Raw genomic sequence first — 14781 nt, 5'->3', positions numbered from 1 at the left:
TTTTAGATATCTATTTATGTAAAGCCTTGAATAACTGAAGGTTCAGTGTTGAAATGGAAACCAAAAATAAACTTTCTGTTTATATTTTAAAAATAGAAAAGTTTTTAGGATGAAAGAAATATACAAAACAAACTATATGCTTAATGAAAAATAAAAATTACTAACGAAGAATTTGTTACATATTTTACTGCTTTAATGTAACATAAAGATGGGTATTTACGATTTTTTAATATAACACCATATAGCTTATTTATAACACCCAAAATTGGTCTTATTTTTAAATTATCATATGCACGTTATTTAATTTTAAGACATGTATTTAGAAAAATCCTTTACTTTAATTGAATTAAAAGATATTTTAAAACAAAAATATTTATAGATTAAATAAATTATCTTAAAAAATATTTCTCATGTCTTTTGTATAAAATTATTATTAATTTTGTTTTATCATCCAGTTCTCATCACTGACCTTGAGGGCCAAATGCTATGGTACTTTTTAAATATATTTATTATTTGCAGGAACTAGATGCCCCTCTCAGGTGAAAAACTTTCTTTGTTTTTAAACTGAATTGAAATTTCTCCATGCACAGCAGAGCTAATTGACCTGAATCAGACAAGTGTGACTCAACCCTATCTCAATAAATAAGTTCAATAATAAAGTTGAAAGTATTAATGGTAGTTTTAGATGTTATGCTATAACAGGCGGGCTGAAAAGTTTATAGGCTGACACATACATGGCACTACTAGTATTAAATCCATATGATTTTTAGTTAGCCCTAACCTCCAAAAGATATGTGTATAAATTTGCAGCTGTTGGACGATTAGTTTGTGAGATATAGCATTTTGAGTGAAGCAACTTTTGTTAGTTTGAAAAAATGGATTAGAACGAATTTCAGGCGGAATTTCAAAAGGAACCAGTGCTTTTTGGCTAAAAAAAAAAAAATACTATTGAAGCCAAGGGTTGGCTTGATAAACATTATTCGGACTCTGCACCCGACAAATTAAGAAGTGGTTTGCCAAGTTTAAACAAGGCAAAATGAACACTGAGGACAATGCATGCAGTGGACGCCCCAAAGAGTCTGTTACCGACAAAAACATCAAAAAAGTCCACAAAATAATTTTGACTGACCGTAAAGTGAAGTAGATCGAGATAGCTGAGACTCTAAAGATATCAAAGGAACGTGTTGGACATATCATGAATGAATATTTGGGTTGCAAAAGCTCTGTGCAAAGTGGGTGCAGCCGAGCTCACAATTGACCAAAAACAACAACGAATTGATGATTTTGAGCAGTGTTTAGAGCTATTCTATTCCAGATCTGGCCCTCAACTCCCTCTCCCCATATTCTCAGACCTCAAGAGAATGCTCACTGGAAAGAAATTTAGCACCAATTAAGAGGTAATCACCGAAACAGGCCTATTTTGAGGCTAAAGCCAAATTATACTATAAAAATGGTATCAAAAAGTAGTATGACCGCTATAATCGTTGTATTGCCCTCGAAGGCAACTATATTGAATAATAATATCAAATTTTATAAAAAAAAAAAATGTTTTCTATGTTAGCCTACAAACTTTTCAGCCCAACTGTTAGATGTGTTATAAAGCTTTGCTAATTTCTTTCCTAGAGTATGAATTAATGGGAATAGAGGAACAAAAGGGATATTTACTCTATTAAAAAACCAAATATACCTCAATCAAATTCCATTTCCTAATCTTTTTTCTTACATTTTACTTTTAAAGCACAACAGTCTCATTCATTTATTTTTTTCTATTACACATACATGATCTCCTTAATTGAAAAATATATGGTATTTCAAAAAATAAGTATATTTATTTACATTAACATTTTCAGAATAGTTATATTTTCCAAGGCTGTTGCATTATAATTATGATTATTAGACAATATTAATCTATAATTAGAATTTGAAAAAATAACAACAGTAAATCATGCCACCATAATAAAATCAAAACTTTTTTTTATATAAAGCCATGATTTTCCGAGAGAAAATAATAATTGTTGAACATATTAGTAGCCATCCACTTGTTTTAACAATTCACATATTGGTGAAAAGTTAACCAGGAATAGATCTCAAAAATAGTTACATACGAAGTGTTATGTTTTGGGTGATTGAATGATAGATTTATGAGAAGTTATTTAACATGGTATTTACAGATATTCAATGATATCCAGCATTTTGTTTTGTTATTTTGTTTCAATAAATGATACCTTGTTTTCATTCAAAACATCAAATAATATATCTCAATTCGACTTCAGATAACATGTTTGAAAAATAACACAATAAAATATTCAAAGCACTATCTTACCTTGGTCTCAAAAGTACAGCTGGAATTTGAGATTCTTCTGTTTGTTTAAGAATAGGTCTGATTTCAGCTGCAGGCCTCCTAGCGGGACTGTCCTTGAGGATCGGCCGGACTGCATGCTCTTCTTCCTCTGAACTGGATTTCTTTTTTAAGATTGGTCTGGGCTCAACAGGAGGTTCATCCTTCTTTTTGAGGATAGGCTCAGGAGACAACGACTCAGTTGACACCAAGGGGGAACTGCGTCTCTTTAATATACTCTGAAATCAATCAATTAGAAGTTTTTACTTTTACTTAAATTTTGGAAAATTTTTATAGTTTTTAATAGGATCCAGAAGTATATCATTTTTGGGTTATTTCTAAGCCAAATTGAAAACAGTAAGAGACAAAGGCCCATGGAGACTCCAGACTGGTAGTACCATAGAAGTAAGAAAGATAATGCAATAATAATAAAAAAATCTTTAATTTATTGGGATAGTAAAACTTCAGGATTCTGGAATAGAATAAGATTATGTACAGGTTGAGGGAGTCATGTAACTTAGTGGGTAAGGCTAACTTAAGGATCCTCAACGGCTGAGTTAAAAAGTTCATTTTTTGTTATATCAGCTACAGAATACTGAACTCAGCAGTCAGGGAACTCATCTGGTGCAAATATGGCTACTATAAAGTGGGGACTTGAACCTTAAATGGATAGAGAGAAATCGTGACAGTTGTAAGTGATCTGGATCTCGACGCCAGCCAGATTATTTGCTTGTGTGCTTTGCAGGATGTTATTTGTACCTATAGTATGACTAAATATTACATAAGTGTTTAAAAATAAACCTCAGAAAAGTGTATATTTTAAGCAGAGATGGTTTTTGTCTAGAAAATATCACTAGCCCCATAAATACATGTAATATTAGAGATTCCCAAAATATATAAATCAATAAAGCCACTGATGTATTCACAATTTTTTAGTTAATGGAATATTAAAGCAAACATAATTTCATCTTTAATAAATATTTTTTTAGTGTTAAATTTGAAATCATCGCATGAGATACCATGTAACTCTGATAAAAATCAACAATACAATTTCAATACTTTAAAAAATAAATGGAAAGTTCTGGAGATACCACATCTCAACCAGGTATTTGTAGGATACCTATATTTTGTTTTCTTACTTCAAAAATCTTTCAAGTCGTCCCTAGAATGAAGCATTGATTATAATTTGATTTAAACGGTATAAGTTTATTCTGAGATAGAAAGTATCATAGCTTAACTGACAAAATACTGTTTGGCCCTGAGGCAAGATGATATCAAAGTGAGAGAGACTCCAACTGGAAGGGATTACCCATGCCCTAATTTTAATAAGGTTTAAGTTGGGATCTGCACTTGAGACAAGATGAAATCGAAATGAGAGAGATTTGTCATGTGCATCTCACTTCGTGTAGAGGATAGGGTTCTAGTAGTTCAAGAAATTATAATATTGATATGAAATCACCTAGCAAAGATGTATGGAACAATATCATCTCAATGCAGTACAAAATGGTTTCAAACTCTTGGACAAATATAATAGGTACTAACTTAGGAATAACCTCCATCAGGAGTGTTAGGACAGAAATTTTTCAAAATCATTCAGTATAATTTTGAAATGCATCTATAAATGTTAGAATCCAAGAATTAGTATAATTTAATAGAGAAAAATAGTCATTAGAGATCTCGAAAAGAATTTTGAGACTTGCACTTAAGAAAGAAGTACAAAAATTGAGTAATTTGACCAATATTGAGTGTTCATAATGTGTCAAAAAGATGAAAAACCAACAGACATTGGGCTAGAATCTACCAATGTTAATGGATTGAGAAAAGAGGGAGAGAAGTAACTAATTACATGCTAAGATTTTTTTTTTATTGTACACTTTGCAGGTATTCTTAGTAGAGACCCTATCCCAGAATAAAATTGATTTTCTATTTTGAAACATATTCATCTAAAGCACTCAGATACAGCTTTATTTAAAAATATTTTAAGCCAATTTTGAAACTAATCAATCAAAATAAAAATCATTTTATTAATTTTTTCTTTATTTAAGTATCCATCATGTTAAGTATAATATTATGGCACATCCATGTATTTAATTTATGCTTTCAACTCTATTTTATTTTTAATCCTATTTCTAAACAGAACAGTGTACACTAACTTTTATCAAATTCTGCCCAGAAAATAAAACTAAAGTGATTTAAATAACTGAAGTTTGATGTCACCTGAGGCGGGTCAGGATTGGATTCAGATTCTTCTCGGCTTGCTTTTCGCTTGAGGATACCCTGGGGCTCTGGAGACCTCCTGGAAACCTCTTCCAAGGAACACCTTCTTCTGTCCCCATTCCTACCATTACGTTTTTCTTCTTCAATTCCTTCCTACAACATGAAATTTTTAAATAATCAACCGGAACAACCAATATAAGAAAAATATATGTTGCATTAAATGACCTACACGTCTTATAAATTTTTAAAATTTACATTTAGATTGTAATGCAATTTAAAAACCGATGTATTTTTTAGTTCCTAATTTTTGACCTCACGGCGACTGTAGATTTTAAAAATTTGTTTTAGTCATTATTTTTCAACTATCACAGACAATCAGTGCTAAATTAATCAATACAGTAGAACTCTGTTTAAAAAATAAATATTTCAGTCAGATACTACATCATACAAATTTCACTTATTATCCTCGAGGTGTGGATAACAAATATCAACTTTGTTTCTGCCAAGAATACAACAGTTCAACAAAATATAACAAAGCCGTATACATAATTGCGATCAGGAGAGATTGGACATGCTTGGTGGTATCCGATTTTATAGTCTAAACTATAGTCTCTAGTTCTCCGTTTTTCCATAAATTTAATAGTTTATATTTATACATTTTTATTATTTTTAACAATGCCTAAATGATTATTAATTTCAAATAAAAAAAAAGTAGGTAATTTTTTTTTTTAATTTGGCATTCGAGGCCTGTTAAACTATTTAAATGAGGTTAAGACAGCTAATATTAAAGATAATTTTATTGTACATTGATATACCAAGTTTAATAAAAATGTAAAAGCTGTTTTTGAGAAAATAAAAAAAAAATGTAAAAAATTGATTCTATATAAAGTGGCACTTATCTTCAACATGTAATTTCAGTTTCGTATAACTTTTTTTTTTTAGCAATGCTGTTCGCCCACATACGACCATTTTATGAGGCTTGTTTAATTAGATTCAAGAGGACCTCAAAAAACTTGCATTTCAATTGAAAACTCAAATTCACAATTTTGCATGATCACAATAATTCTATATATTCCATGAAAATATTTGTGGAGGAACAACTTGTAGAAGAGAAGGATTTTATTGAGGGTTGGAAACAGGATATGACCATAGCCAAAGTAGAAAAAAGTCAACTACAGTAATGGAATTTTAAGTATTTCGATTTGATACATAATTTTTATATAATATAACTTGAGTTAAATTAATATTGGTTTTGTTCCTTTAATTCCTTTGGATTAACCAGTTCTCCTGCTTATCCCTGGCTATATCTAGGTATTGACTATAATGAATAAGCTTTGTTTCACTATATTAATGATTTAATACCATCAAACAATTTATGGACTAAAAATGAAAAGTGAATTTTTATAGAATATTTTCTTTCAGTCTAAGTTTTTATGAAGAATGAACTGAATAAGTTGTTTATAGGAAGCATTGTACAGACACTAAGAAGAATATTTTGGATTGAAACCATTTGTTCAATTAATGTCATCCTAGAACTTAATATTTCATATAATATATTAAAAATAAGATTCCAGAAAGAAACAAACCTGTAGGCTGTGTGTTTCAACCTGTGGCTCATCCAGACTCCTGTGTTTCTTAAGAATCCCTCTTCCCTTCTTTTCAACAACACTAGGAGAAAACCGCACAGGGCTTGCACACCTTGCAACGGCTGAAATGAAATATTTTTGATAAGGAAAAATACACAATATATTAAATCAATGCCTGAACAATACAAGTTATAATTACAAGAATCACTTTTTTAAATCCCATCTTCACTAAATTCAGTAAAAAATTATCAAACAAGATATTAGTTGTAAAGCTAAGACAGGGGTCTCTAAAGTCTTTTTAAGACAGGAAATTACTTACTTTCATCTTGAGATGTTTTTCTCTTTAATATTGAAACTGGCAGAGTAACAGAGTGAAGGGGTGATGTTTGCTCCTCAATTGAAGTTTTCTTCAGAATTGAATGAGGAGCTTTTGCAGGGGAGCCGGAATTAGATCTCACAACAGCTCCACTATTTGTTCTATTACGTCTACAAATAAAGATGAAAAGAATGGTATAAAAAAATATAGTAAATCTACAAATAGTATTGCTTCAATTTATCCATAATCTGCATGGCAGTAAAATTAAATTATTTATAACCTTAGCATGTTTCTAGAATAAAGAAAAAAAATTACTAGTAAAAAAAAAATTTGAAAAGGGACACAATTTGATCATAAAAGCACTTTACTACTTTAACCAATAAATAAAGTAGAAGAATAATACATCTTAATTTTTAACCAAGCATAACTTGAACATAACCTCTGTATTAAAAGGAAACTGGAGTTAAATACAGATATATAAATTTTCATTGAAGATAAATTATTTCATTTAAAAAGGAAAAGAACAGCCAAACTTCCAATCCTTTTCCACAGGCTTATTTAAGATGACCATTAAAGCAGTCAACATTTAATTATTACTTTAATAATAGTTTGAGTAGAATTATGAAATAAGTACTGTTCATTACTACGGATATGTCACTAGTTCTAATTACAAAACCTTGGCACAATAACTAAACTTTGAGGCTAATTTGAAAAATCTACAAAGATTTAAGGCTGATGTACAAGTGATCATGGTCATCAGGAAGTGCCACTATATCAAGCAATAATCATTAATGCAATTCACATATTATCTAATCAGCACTGAACCTGAACTGACTCATCTAATGATTAAATATTTATATTAATTAATAAAAATATCAATCAATTTAACTTCCTTTAATTGTTTTGAGCATTTAAATATATAAACAAATAAGTTAGAACCATGCAAGATTAATGAATGTTGATATTATTCCTTTGCATCATTTACAAGTTATTATTTGTAAATTTGTTAGGAATTAAAATTAAAACAATAATAAACCATTTAAGGTTTAAAAAATAATAAAACAATTATTTAGTAAATAATAGCACCATTTTTATTATATTCATTAATACATTATATTATATCCCATGTTTAATGAACGAAAAAAAAAAATTAAAAAATTTCTTAGTGTCATTTAAAACCAACCAAGAAAACTTTGTAAGCCAGTAATTGCAAAAATGACAATTAAGTTGTAAATAGTTTAATTTGACAATTAAATGGCCAATTTCATAAGAACAAAACAAAGTCACTCTGGTTGTTCCTACATAAAGCTACAAATAATAAATCAGAAATCTTATTAAATGATAGTTTATGAAATAGAAAAAAAAAATTGGAATACAAAATTTTTTTGTTATTCAAAATTCAGTGATCAAGTACAAAAATAAAATAAGGACATAACATATCATCTCTTAAGCTCTGATACTTCATAAGTTAGTACAAATTTTTAATCATTTAGAAAAACTAAAAATCAACACACCATTTTAGAGATATCTTGAAAGCAGAAAAAAATATTTAGTTATCCTACAATACAATGATTTTGACAAGATGTGTCTAGAATGATCGATTGATTTTTAAAAAACTTACCATACAAGGTATCACAACTTTATTAACAACATATTACAATGTGAAATGATGGAAAAACCAGCACAAAAGGAAGTTTCAAAATAAAGTTGTTTGGCATGAACATAGTTTGATAATTTGGCTTTAGTTTGATAAATAGACAAACCATTCTGGACACTTCAGTTCACATAATCAATTTTATTGAATTTTCAGTGCAAGATACTAATGGCAATTATGAATACGTTAAAATATAAAATAACATTTAGTGAAATGTAACAGATAAAATATTTACACATTCTTGTGACTAGGGCTGAGGTTGACAGGACTTGGAGTGGTTACGCTCTTCTTACCGAACCGAGATGAACTAGAACTAGCATCACTATCTGGTGTAGAACCTAAAATCATCCCGATAAAGACATTAAAATCTAAACTATTATGCTCCAGAGAGCATAACCTAACTGGAGCTACATGTTATCACTAAATAAAAGCTACAGGCACATGTGGTTTGTCTAATTAAAAAAATAATCACATGCTTTGATAAGTTATTACCTCTTTCATTCTTCTGGTTTGAGATGATTTGGTTCCTGACTAGCTGGGAAGACTTGGGGATTGGTGAGCTGTTTAGGTTTGTTGTCGGCTTTTTCGGCGCTGATAAACATATTCCAGTTACGTTAGTGGAAATTAACCCAGATCTTCTTCTAGCTCCGCTATCGCCTGTAAAGAAAATGCGGTTGTGATTTCTTTTGAAATATGCATTGATAAGATAGATAATATAAAAAACATAACCTAAAAACTTACAAGCGTATATGCCCATACCAAAGATACATAACTTACAAAAGCAGAAAATTTTGATAAGATCATACAACGAATTTTTTCATGAATTTTTACACGGGAAAATTTTGGCACCATAAGATGAGAGACCGAAAACGAATTAATCCAAGAAAACAGGAATTCATCCTGCATCTGATACAGCTGATTGGGAATACAACAACAGTAGGGCCAATGCCCTGCAACAAAATATCCTGACCTTGGAAGACGTAGGAAGAGAAAGATCATTATGAATAAATTATTTCATTAACACGGCAAGAAAACTGTTTGAAACGGTAAAAGGGAATTTCGTTATTACAGAAAAAAATTTATCAAAGATTTATTTTTGGTCTTTTAAAATTTTATCTTTTATTTTCTGTTTTTAAAATTTGAGTGACTAAAAGACTGTGATGCTTTTATTGGAAAAATATTGTAAATATAATGATAAATAAAATATATGGAATTATTTATCAAGGAACATAAAACAATGAATTATATATGATAATGAGACGTCTTTTTTCAATCTACATCCGGTGGCATTAGTTCTAAGCAAGTTATTATGTTGGTATACAAATCTTTTTGGCTCTACAAAAAGGACACTTGTCCTTGAAAAGAAAATTAAGATGGTTCGATTCACCGTTTGTGTTAATTTTTTTATTTTATTAGTGCATGAATACTATTAATAGTGCCAATGAAGAAGGTATTATAATATATTATTCCTTATCATTTAATACTCTTAACAAGCTATTAAAGCTATATGATGGAAATTTTACATTACAACCAATAAATGGATTTCATTACCTTTTGTGTAACCAACTCTAGGAACCATTCATTATATATTTTGTTTTTTTATGGTACATTTTTTGTATAATTTTTATGAATGAATTCTTTAACATTTTTTAGATATAATGCACTTATATTAGGTTCTTTGATTAATTTTATGTCGGCAGTCTCATTCATATTTTTTACTGTTTGGAATGGATAGTTTAATAAGTATACAATAAACATTTAAAATAGGATAAAAAATGTAATGAATAATATAATATAGACCTATTTACAAAAACAGATAAAATAGTAATCAATCCTATAGTAATATAATAGTATAAGAATTATATAATATAAAGATATTTCATTCATTTATGTCTTCTCTTTTTCCGCAGTTAATGTTTCCTTTTTGATAAGACAGAAAATACTTAAAATTGGTCAATAAAATTCTTGACAAAATATATAAGGAAAAGTTGGTTGTGGGGTGTAGGATGCATTAAGCACCAACTTGTGAAAATTTGAATCTATGGTTAACAACATAGCAGTGTACCATAAAAGTGGGTTACTTTGCACGAGACTTAGGTATTGTTTTAATATTGTGCATTTTTGACATACAGGAGTCAGAAAATATTTTAATTTATACCACAGTTTCCTTAGGGTATAAATAAAAGAAAAAGCTACTAGTTTACACTGCGGTGATATCTATGTATTTTAATTTTCAAAAAGTGGAGAAAAGTTTATGGGTAATCAGGAAGACTGGACCACTTTTTAAAATTCAGTATGAACACGCTGGGGAATTTTAGGCTGGCTTCATCAAGGAAAATAACATATAAGAGTAAAATGAAAATAACAAATTTATTTTTGGAAGATTTTTGATTGACGTGTGTATTAATGAATGGAATATGGTCTGGATGCGATCATAAAAACTCAAATAGTAAATAGGTATACTATTTTTATTGAGCCAACGTTTCGCCCCACGTTGCAGGGGAAGCCCGTCAGGGCTGTTTTGATAGAAGTCAAAGTCTAATAAAAATAGTATACCTATTTACTATTTGAGTTTTTAGGACCGCACCCGGACCATATTCTATTCACTAATTTATTTTTGTTTGAAAATTATTTGAAAAAGACTAATGCATTTTTTCAAACTTAATATATATTTACTCATTCAATAAATGTAGATTAAAATAATAAAAAGTATATTGCAAAGATAGTTGACTGTATGAAGTAGATTGTAGGAAGATAGTTCGAGTGGCGGTCAGTAGAGGTATCAAAATAGTAGAAGAAAACTATTTTGATATCTTTATTGACCGCCATCTGGACTGTCTTCCTGAAGAATAAAAAGTATAACAATACAGACATTTTTATTCAATAAAAATTTATACCAAAAGTATTAATATATATTTTTTTAAATGATTGAAATAACTATTATACTACAAGATGTTGAAAAAAAAAAAAACAATCAGGCAATAACACTTAGAGACTTAGGAACACAAATGACAAGTTTACTAGAGAAGATTATCTTGAATATTTGACAGAAAGTTATTCGCTATCCCTTTTTTTTTTTTTTAAATTATGCCTAAGAAAATTATTAATAATTGAAACTGACAATTGATTTTTAATTACAGATAGAATTTGAACAATTTAGGTACTATACATTTATTTCATACTAGGTAAGAATCAATCTAGAAACAAAAATTGATACATGTTGTTAACGATGAAAGAAAAATTACCAGAAAACCTACTATTATTTTTCAATTAAATTGCAGCCATCATTTGGAAGGTGTTTTCTCCTCTTTCCGTCCCAGCTCTTACACACTTTTCACTACTACTGGTGACCCACACTGAGCAACATGAAATTTTTATTGTTAACGGAGCAAAGTCACTCATTTCTGTGAGATTTACTTTTATTGGTCTTAATTGAAATAAACAGGATTCCTTAATAAAAGAAAATAATAAAAGAAAGTAATAGTGGCATGTCTCAATATTTATTCAAATAAATTTTGATTTACTAATAGAAGTCTTATTGTTTCATTTAGGATTCATAAGCATCTGTTCCCGTTTTCAGGCTCTTCGCTGCAGATTATTAGGTATGTTATTTACTTTTTTAATCAATTATTCCTTTAGAAGAGTATGTACATAAAAACAAACAAAAAATTCAATTTATCTATTTCTTAACAAATAATTGGATACTGAAATGATCGTCTTCCTAAATACTTATTGATGAATTAATAATTATGAAAATAATTTATATTTTTCACCCATATTGACACATATCAAAGGGACATAGCCCTTTAAAATGAATTTTAGAAACATATTAAGTTCAACATAGTAGCCCCCACGGTATTCCCTCATCATATATTGCTGGTAGAACATGTATTTAATCTATTGGTTTGATCTTATTTGGATAGGATTTATTATTGCTCAAAATTACTATTTCACAACACTTATTTTAATGTATAATGTATATAATAGATCATTTTAAATTAAAAACTATTTTTGTTAGAATTGCGTATTTTGGAAAAGATTCTCTCAGGCACTTAAACTACTATGAGCAATGTGTTTCATCTCAGACTTAATGTGCATCAGCATTCTCTGAGTGAAAACCTTTAAATTTCATATGTTTTTTTATTATTTTGACAGCTGAGTCTAGCGTTATTATGGTCTTGTATTTAACTAAATCTGACCTTTTCGTAGAAAGGAATATTTTAAGACTAAATAAAGTTTATTATTTATATATAGGAAGATGGTCAGGGTTGCGGTCACAAGTGAAAGTGCAATATGTTTCTAAAATTTCACTTGTGACCGCAACCCTGACCATCTTCCTATATATCAATTTTTACGGTCAACTATATATACATATATACAAAGTTTATTATTGTTTTTGTTTTGTCGCAGAAGTTTCTGTGTTTGTATTACTCTTGCATTAACCTCATCTTCAGACCAGTTTACTCTAAAACTAATTGGTAGGAGAAATAAAAAAACTGATTAGTACTCCTGAACAAGCAATCTATCCTCATACTCATATATATCCTTTATCCTCATATAGGTCAAATATTTAATTTTATTTAGTAAGTACGATGATGAGATTACACTTTAGAAAATGGAGGACTCCTAGCATATTATGAAATTTTTTGCTAAGAAAAAAAATTAATTAAAAGTCCTATAAAAATATTTATAGTGATAAATGAATGTTTTAATTACATTTCATCTTCTAGATTTACCAAAGCTGAATAATTTTATCCTTATCCAAATTAAGCTTAAAATTTGTTCATAACATCTTTTAAGATATATTTATGAAACATTACTGTCAAAAATTTAAATGATTATTATTAAATAGTTTTAATTATAGTCATTAGCAAATAAAATATCTAAGAAATCAAACATGGATTTTCTTATAAAAATATCTCTATTCTGTAAAAATGGTACAAAAAATGGAATAAAGGATTTCTTTCAGCTCACTTGATAATAATCCTTATAATTTGAAAAAAAAAAAAAGAAAAAGATTCCATTAAATTATAAATTTTTTTCTACAGAGGTTTTAAAAATAATAAAGATCTTTAAAAAAATAACATAGAGAAAAGACATTTCTGTTAAATTTATAGCAATTTTTGGAATTTTTCAATAAATTTATGGTTTCAATGGTCAGTTTGGAAGATTATTGGGTATGATCCTGTACGAGTATAGTTCTTATGCACTTAATTTCATATATAAATGTCTTATACTTTTTGTTCCTATGCTGAAACATCAATGTACCAGACCAGCGTCTCATTTTCAAATTTGTTATTTCTCCTATTCATAATTTCTTATCTGAAATAGATATTTTGAAGCTTTTTCAAATTCTAATTTTTTTGCATGTTGTAAACTGCGATGTTCAAATTCTAATTTTTTTGCATGTTGTAAACTGCGATGTTCAAATTCTAATTTTTTTGAGAAAAACATCACTTGGTGAATTTATCCACTCCTTTCACTCAAGCTCATTAAGGATTTTTAAGTGCCCTTGATAGTTTCCTGGCTTATACTTTCAAATGCTATAGTTTTGAGGGCACTTCTAAAGCCTCTTTTTGTATACAAATATGCAGTGGATTTATGTTGAGTATTACTTCCATAACTGATGTCAGGCATGTTCTAATTACTCCTATCATCTCACCAAGCCATTCTTTATGGCTTATTACTTTCTCAAGCTCATATGTATAAATAGATTCTCTGTTATTCCAAGCAAAGTTGGCTCTACCCCAGTATCTAAAGACAATGCCATCTTGGTGCATACATGTTACAGTCCTGAAGAACCAAAAAAATCGTATGTTATTGACTTCCTCACCCTGTGTTCATCCATCCATCTGTTAAATATGACATATCAACCTAACCAAGTTATACATTCCTTCCATAGAATTGCTTTGTTTAAAAGATCTTTTATCATACCACCTACCTAATTTTTGAATTCCTTACCCATATCTATCCTTAAAGCCTTCTCCTTAATATCAATTATACATCCATCTCCTTGATTATCAATCTTCTGTATACTTGTAAATAATAAATATCCATGCAAGCTTGGACAATCAAAGAAATTTTACTTTGGATGGTTATTATGACATAGAATGTCTCTACGCTTTTTTTTTGCAACATTAATTTACAACTGTAAATGAATTTTTAAATATGAATAATTGAAATAACCTAATGCATAATTGAAGACATAATTGGATGAAGATGTTTTGCTAACAAACAGATGAATTTGAGACAAATTGAATTTAACTTTATTTATTCTTATTTCAGGCTAGAAGCCTTAATTGGTAATTTCATAAAAGTGCTACAATTTTGGGTTTGAAAAAATTAAATATGATGAAAAAGTATTTAAAATACCGGAGGCAGATAGTCCGGGTGGTGGTCAATAAAGGTTTCAAAATAGTAACAAAAAACTATTTTGAAACCTTTATTGATCGCCACCTGGACTATCTTCCTCCAATCTAAGTCATACGGTCAACTATCTTCTTCCAATATTTAAAATATTCTTTAAAAGAAAAGTCTCTATTTTCCCAAAATGTCTTATAACATCTTCCACCTTCATCAACTTATGTCTTAAATTATTATTTATAATTTATAATATTAACACTTAATCCAGTTTAATTCCATAAGACTCTTCCAGTAAAAAAGATTATTA

The 14781-nt window shown here is 28.9% G+C and overlaps 1 protein-coding gene and 1 long non-coding RNA gene across 7 annotated transcripts in view; one reads left to right on the top strand and one right to left on the bottom strand.

Moving 5' to 3' along the window:
- Window positions 1-5716, top strand: part of LOC136795737 (uncharacterized) — a 19158-nt gene extending 13442 nt beyond the window's left edge. Inside the window, exons 2-3 of the long non-coding RNA XR_010843387.1 lie at window positions 520-617; window positions 5498-5716. This is a non-coding gene — a long non-coding RNA (uncharacterized lncRNA). The remainder of the gene's footprint in view (window positions 1-519; window positions 618-5497) is intronic.
- LOC106679546 (supervillin) overlaps window positions 1-14781 on the bottom strand; it is a 394230-nt gene that overhangs the window by 219565 nt on the left and 159884 nt on the right. For 5 of the 6 annotated variants that reach the window (XM_014418761.2, XM_014418757.2, XM_014418760.2 and 2 more), the window contains exons 6-11: window positions 8604-8768; window positions 8347-8449; window positions 6461-6627; window positions 6142-6263; window positions 4556-4708; window positions 2324-2577 (exon numbers count right to left, since the gene is read on the bottom strand). In XM_014418761.2, coding sequence (XP_014274247.1) covers window positions 2324-2577; window positions 4556-4708; window positions 6142-6263; window positions 6461-6627; window positions 8347-8449; window positions 8604-8768 — 964 coding nt within the window. Of the gene's footprint in view, window positions 1-2323; window positions 2578-4555; window positions 4709-6141; window positions 6264-6460; window positions 6628-8346; window positions 8450-8603; window positions 8769-8852; window positions 9250-14781 lie in introns of those variants that run through there. The other variant, XM_014418762.3, reaches the window with a different exon arrangement.

This window comes from Halyomorpha halys, unplaced genomic scaffold (genome assembly GCF_000696795.3).
Source record: "Halyomorpha halys isolate HHAL.00 unplaced genomic scaffold, Hhal_1.1 Scaffold208.1, whole genome shotgun sequence".
NCBI classification, from domain to species: Eukaryota; Metazoa; Arthropoda; class Insecta; order Hemiptera; family Pentatomidae; genus Halyomorpha; species Halyomorpha halys.
Note: the sequence above shows the minus strand (reverse complement) of the source record. Positions and strands in the feature narration are given on the sequence as shown.